The sequence below is a fragment of the Juglans regia genome, chromosome 11 (assembly GCF_001411555.2).
Source record: "Juglans regia cultivar Chandler chromosome 11, Walnut 2.0, whole genome shotgun sequence".
In the NCBI taxonomy this organism is placed as follows: domain Eukaryota; kingdom Viridiplantae; phylum Streptophyta; class Magnoliopsida; order Fagales; family Juglandaceae; genus Juglans; species Juglans regia.
In genome coordinates this window covers 36,538,777-36,545,482 of record NC_049911.1, presented here as the reverse complement: position 1 = coordinate 36,545,482, position 6,706 = coordinate 36,538,777, and the positions used below count along the sequence as shown (strand labels likewise).

The window sequence follows — 6,706 nt, the reverse complement described above, 5'->3', positions numbered from 1 at the left end:
CTTTTGGGATTCTACGGAAACGTAAACTTGAAAGTATTGACTTTGTGGTGGACTTGGGACAATTTTGAGTTTCCAACAGAGTTATATAAAATTATTATAAAAAATTTTAGACATAAGATTCACGCTTTACATATTCACTTAAAAATATATTATTTTATTTTTTTATCTACGTAATAAAAATAATTTCAAATATATTTGTATGTAAAACAAGATAAAAAGATAAAATAACATGTTTTTAAATAAATCTATAAAATGTGAAGCTTAAATAAAAGGACTCAATTATTATATGACAATACAGAAACGATCAAACACAACTGGGGAAGGTGTATTCTTATAAGCATTGAATATTTCAAAATCTTCATCAGCTACCGTGATACGCCAAAGGACCAAAAGTATCGAGATACGCCATTTGTTTATTTTATTTTTTTCAAAAATCAAAAGTCTTGGTATTCGACGGGAAGGATGGATGCAGTCTGCGCTGGGTAAGGATTTAAGCCAGAGTTCGGGTTTAAACACAAAAGTATCGTACAAATTCATGGCTTTGACTTCCAGAACGGGCCACAAATCTTTACCTGCCTGTCATACAAGATTATGGTTCGAAAGCTCACAAAATATATAACGGCAGCTTTTGTCGTAATATGTTACCCAGTTATTGAGAGGTATGAACTGCATGGATACTTGATGATACAGTCAGTACGAAGGTCTTCATGTAATATTTTGCAGGGCAACTCACAATGCATGCATGTCAAAGTGGCTATGATAATCATGGGAAACAAGAAAAATGCGTCCAAGACAGATGGCTGATAATCATCATTGAAATCCCATTTCTTTTCAAGTTCCTCCGTCTTTTTAGTTTGGTGCTGCAGCTATTTAATGCAGGTCATGTGTCCCGGCTTTTATATATTTCTAAAGAAAAAAACCTCGAGACCTGAAGTGAAAAACTTGGACACAATCATAAATATTAGTAAGGCCCCGTTTGTTTTGGCATATGAGATAGATTAAATAAGATGGCCTGAAGCAAAAAGCCTCGTTTGGTAAATTCAATCTCAACCCAATGAAAGAAATATGGGGATGACTCGTTGTTAATATGTGATTTAAGTTCCCTTTTCATCTTCCAGTATTCCCATAAAGAGAGGTCCAACCCATTTTCCCTGCCAAAGTTATGATAAACAATCACAAACTCAAACTCAAACCCAAACCCAAACACGCACGCACAGAGGCTCTCTTGCTGTAGACCTGTATTAAGCAATTTATTAATAACAGCACAGAAAATTGGGGGTGGGGAAGGGGGAAAAGGGAGCAACTTTAGAATTATAAATTGCATAGAAGCTATGTCTGCTTGAGTAACGAGTAATCCAGATATATATAGATATACCCCTACATTAGATATACCCCAACATTATTTTCCCCTCAGCATAGCTGATGATCCATGCATGCCTTCGCAGTTCTATGATGCTGCAAGGAGCCGTTGGATATCCTTCTGAAATAATTGAAGCAATACATCAGAGAAGCAGAGTAATTTCTTCCAGTACTTGTTACATGAAAGAATATGTACGAGGACACTCATGCAGGTAAAAGTTTCGGAAGAATTCATTATCAACAGGTAAACACATGATCTTAGAAATATAAACAGAAAATCCAATGGGTAGAAGCATCATCACATGATACCATTTATTTATTGGTCTTTGCAGATTAACCACCTTGAAATTCAAATAAAAGTGGTGCCCCCAATCCCCCCCAAAAAATAAAATGATGAGCAGTGAATTCTCTTTTTAGAACCCAATTACATGTGAACTAACTTGCAAAGTTTTGTGGTAGCATCATTCACAGTCTTAGTTCACTACCAACATCATAAACTTCTTAACAGACGCCGGAACCTTGGGTATGAAGCTGCTAATAGTTCCAAATGTATACCAGTTAAACCACAACATAGAGCCTAGCACAAGTCACAACTCAAACAAAAGCCCAAAAGGTTCATCCATTTACTAAAAAGCTTCGAGGGGGTAAAAGTATAATCCCTTTATTTCAGATGGATTGCAATCAACAACAAATCCAAACGCCTAGTGCCTTCAGGAATAGTAATACATTTCTCTCAACCAGTAAATTTAGGAAACCATTAGATCTACATGCCTATTTATTTAACTTAGTCGTCTCCAAGAAAAGCTCCACACATCAATAGAAAACGGTGTCGAACAGATTGTAAAGTGCACTTATGTTAACATACGCGTACTTTGAAAACTTTTCACTTTGTATCTGATTCCTGTATTATAAAGGCATTTTGTCTGACTTCGCCATAGGAGTTATCCAAAAAAAAATTATTTTTATAATGATTACATGTCCAAGTTTGTGTAGGTACTACCTAACATCCTGAGATATTTCAAGTAGGGTAAACAGCCTCATGAATGTTGCCAATAATTCGTAACTGATGAATCTTTTAATTCAACCAGTATCTAATATCAAGGAACTTCCAAAACTACAGAACTGGCTGCACAATAAAAGGAGTACCTCAATTTGAGAAGGCGATGTTGTTGACAGATATCTTTCAACAACTTGACCATTTTTGTCCACTAAGAACTTCTCAAAGTTCCACTTGACAAGATCACCTAAAAATCCTCCAGCACTTGATTTCAGGAACTGGTAAACTGGAGCTGTATTAGGCCCATTGACATCAACCTGTTGTGCACAACGCCAAGTGCTTGAGTACCACTCTCTGCCAACCAAATTATGTACAGAAGAAAAAAGCATTTAACACACCTTATCGAAAATTGGAAATTCTGCTTTAAACCTTGTACATGCAAACTGCTTGATTTCTGGGTTTGATCCCGGTTCTTGCCCCCCAAACTGATTGCAAGGGAAAGCTAGAATCTCAAGTCCTACAATCAGAAAAAAATTTAGGACTAACATATTTACGAGAAAACAATATCTTCCCAGCATGTGAAAGAAACATTATGGGGATTTATCAACAATCAACAATAAGTCATGTGAATTTTTCCAGAACTTTTCAGACGCTTTAAATATGTACATGTATCTATATATGTCTCTGTGTGTGTGTGTGTACACGTATGTAGATACATATATGCATGTCTATGTAGGTGGCAGTGTGTGGGAAAGGCGATCAAAATTTCCACATTTTTTGTCTCTTCTGGATCATTTGTTGACTCTGAATAAATTATATACTAGCAATTTTATGATATGTGCAGTGCATGAACCAAACTGCTGCAGCAAGGAAACAATGTATGATGATGCATTGTTACGATATTTCTAAGACATTTAGAGAGACAAAAACGAACTGCATGTTTGACTGATCTCTACATCCTTGAACACTAAGGTATACAAACTTTAGAGGAGTCCCCGTTTCCATACTCAAGAGACCACTACCCTTTTTTTCAATTACATCATATGGAAACAGCAGGAACAATTTTATGAATAGTACACAGGCAGACATTAATCACAGTTCTTTTTGTGCAAGTGTCATAGACCCTAAAATTAGAAACAAACAAAATCCAGGCACTATCCTCCATTTACAATAGAATACCTTGAGTTTTGTACTTCTCATATATGTGGGACAGTTCCGAGTAATTTGCAGTCGCCAAACCACTGTGATTTGAACAAAAAAAGGTTAAACATCGGCTCAAACACAAGTAAACAGAGTTGCAAATCATTATTGAGGCGTGGATACCATTTTGAAGCAACATTAACGATCACGAGAACCTTGCCCTTAAACTTGCTAAGAGAAACATCGTTCTGGTCAATATCCTGCATCAACAAACTCCACACATAAGCACAAAATATTATACATATTTCCACGTTCCTCCCCAAATTCAGTTGCCCTGAACTTAAAACTAATAGAAAACACGTGTCTGTACATAAAATTGAATTCGCTTCACGTCTTAGGTGCCAATTCCCACGGGAATTCATATATACCAACGAAAACCAACTAGACTGTCACTTCACCACGAATCGCCCATAAATTTGGCCGTTTTCATCTTAATTGTCCAAGCTTTACCGATCAAAATAACTGTCCAGTTTTTGAAAAACAAAGCCAAAATACAGGACAGAGTTTCCACTTGCCAGTTCATAAATTTTGGTTCTTTTCCTATGTCACGTCCAATTAGATGCTGGAAAGTCACATATATACACAAAACAAAATATACCACAAGAATACACTCGGGTGTTATATCAGTCATCTAACACCCAGTGCCCACACCTCATGACTTAAAAGAAAACTCACAGAAGAGTCGAAATGTGAACAGTAACCGACAGTTTTACAGCTAAGCGAGACAAAAAAAAAGAATCGAAAGGGGGACAAAAGAAGGGGTTCTTCCCTAAAACACTTACTTTGACGGTGAAATCGTAGATACTCTTCTCAGTAGCCGCTCTGGCGTTTACTGTGAACGAACGAGATTGCAGAACCCCGGGAAAACTTGACAGTTGCAAAGAGATCCCGTGTTGAAAGATGGCTGATTTGGAGGACCCGAGTGCGGTTTTGATGGATGGGATCGAGAAAGCCATTGAAGGCCGTAGAGAATAAGAACTTGGAGTCATTTTGGTTCGAGAAAAACCATATAAAGAAGCAGAGCAAGGCATGGCAGCCATTTTCGTTTGTTTCGGAACTTGGATGGCTTGAGAGTTGGAGCACGGGAAGGAGGTTGACAGTTGAATGTGAATCGTGGACTCTGTCTTAAGACTAGAGAGCCAAAGTAGCAGTCGGTGGAAGTTTTGGCTACACCGACACGTGGTCCTTTTGTTTCCTTTTTGGAAGAAAAAATCTAAATCTTAGTATCAGCCACTGTTTGGCTGCATCTAAATCTAAATCTTACTTGTCGGTTGGAGATTTTGTTTCCCTTAATTCACAACAGACAACTCATGGAAGAGGGAGGGTGCGTGAGGGACATATCGAGATTATGGATGGTTGGGATAGGTCGATGGTGGCTAATAGAGGCTTGAGGTGGCAACGTACGGTAGGCTAAGAAGGAGAATCATGCATTGGTTAAACCCATTTTGGAAAAGAGAGGAAGAGGGTCGTCGTGTTATGGAAGCTCGACGGTGATTAGGGAGAGGTTAAGAGATTAGTGGTGCTCGACGGTGGGGTTGGAGGTTGACGATGGCAGCGGTAGCAACGGCAAGAGGGAGCGTAGGAGAACCCATTTTCGGGTTGAAAGAGGGGGCTGCACATGGAGGCTTGAAGGCAGCTCAAAATGGCTGGTCCAGCACGGCAGGGCTGGGTGAACTAAGAGAGAGAATCGGTTAGAGGAGATGGGTGCTACCCGCGTGAGTAAGCTGAGAGATGAAACACAAGTTTTGTTTCTTAAAAAAAAATTAATTAATTAATACATGTAAGATGTGCTACAGATCAGTCGTGAACAATGGCTGATCTGTAGAAAAACTCTTTTTGGAACCTCTAGTCTTCTATGAACTGATTGAATAAAATATTGTCAGAATATTATTTTTTAATATTATTATTATTTTGAGATTTAAAAAAATTAAATTGTTTATTATATTTTGTGAAAAATTTAAAAAAATTGTAATTATGAGATAAAATGAAACCATCTCTAAATCCAAATAGGCTATATGTTTGGGATTTCACATTCATTGTTAGCCAAAGACTTTACTCAAATTAATTTATTTAATTCATTGTTTTTTTTAGTATAACATGGATATTCATATCATTGAGAAGATAAAATTTTGGCATGTCATTGGTGTTTACATGGAATTCTCTTAATTAGTCACATCATCAACTAATAATAATAATAATTATGATTATTATAAATAACAACAAACTGTGATCATGTTGATAGGAAATACAAGATACGCACGAGACCTTTCGAGAGAGCTAGGATTTGGATTATGAGTATTTTTTGCAGTCTCCAACTAATTCTATAATGATTTGGACATGATCTTTTAAAGGGTGATCATAATTACACGTCTTGTACGTGGGGGGACATGCATGTTAATTGATCATGCAAGTAGATCTTCACCTTAATTAATTTCTGTTTAGGATTTAATTAGATTACCCATGCATTGATGCGTGCATTGATTTACAATTGCCAAGATTTCATAATTTAAAGACAACTGCCACGGAGACCAAAAAAAAAATTATATAAAGTAAATTTATAAATTAATGTGACTTTATAAAATTCGTTAGATCTATTTTATAATAAAAATAATTTTTTAATTGATATATCATATTAAATTATATCAGTTTGTAGATTTACTTTGCCTAATTCATTTATAGTTAAAATATTTTTTTAATTTAAAAGTCAACACCCTTCTCTTTCTCTTCTTTTATTTTATTTTCTTTTATCCCTTGTTTTTCTACATAAATAACATTTATTACACCTTTTTATATATATTTTTTCTTCTGTTTTTGCCGACCGTTCTCGTAGATTGAACTCAAGTTTGAAAATGATAATCGAGTTTGAAAATGATAGGAGCTGGTTCCCTAATTGGAGTAGGCAGGCGGCCGGCCCTTTATTTAACAACTTGCTGTTGTTTCAACTTCCAAGTGGATAGTTCTACGTCGATACATAATAATTCTGCTGCCCGAACTCTGCTGCAAAGGTATTAATCTACCTGCTGAATTGCATACAACATGTTCGAAGAAAATTCAAATGGCCATGCTATTGCTTACTGATTTGGCCATTTGGCTGCAAATGAATATTCCCATCCAACGTTGTTTTCAGAATATGGCAGTTTGACGGTTATT

At 36.4% G+C, this 6,706-nt stretch overlaps 1 protein-coding gene across 1 annotated transcript; it reads right to left on the bottom strand.

Moving 5' to 3' along the window:
- Positions 1-1,194: 1,194 nt before the first annotated feature.
- LOC109005220 (probable phospholipid hydroperoxide glutathione peroxidase) lies at positions 1,195-4,730 on the bottom strand. The gene is made up of 6 exons (XM_018984038.2): positions 4,339-4,730; positions 3,680-3,756; positions 3,536-3,597; positions 2,755-2,873; positions 2,506-2,673; positions 1,195-1,480 (listed from the first exon to the last, which is right to left on the bottom strand). Exons 1-6 carry the CDS (start codon positions 4,594-4,596, stop codon positions 1,448-1,450), a joined length of 717 nt encoding a protein of 238 aa, XP_018839583.1. The 5' UTR covers positions 4,597-4,730; the 3' UTR covers positions 1,195-1,447.
- Between the last annotated feature and the right edge of the window lie 1,976 nt (positions 4,731-6,706).

Excerpts from the sequence above, each read along its gene's own strand:
- LOC109005220 (XM_018984038.2), bottom strand. The coding sequence starts at position 4,596 with ATGGCTGCCATGCCTTGCTCTGCTTCTTTATATGGTTTTTCTCGAACC. Across the intron at positions 2,874-3,535 it reads TGAGAAGTACAAAACTCAAG|GACTTGAGATTCTAGCTTTC; the intron begins GTATTCTATTGT and ends TTCTGATTGTAG. Across the intron at positions 1,481-2,505 it reads CATCGCCTTCTCAAATTGAG|AAGGATATCCAACGGCTCCT; the intron begins GTACTCCTTTTA and ends CAATTATTTCAG.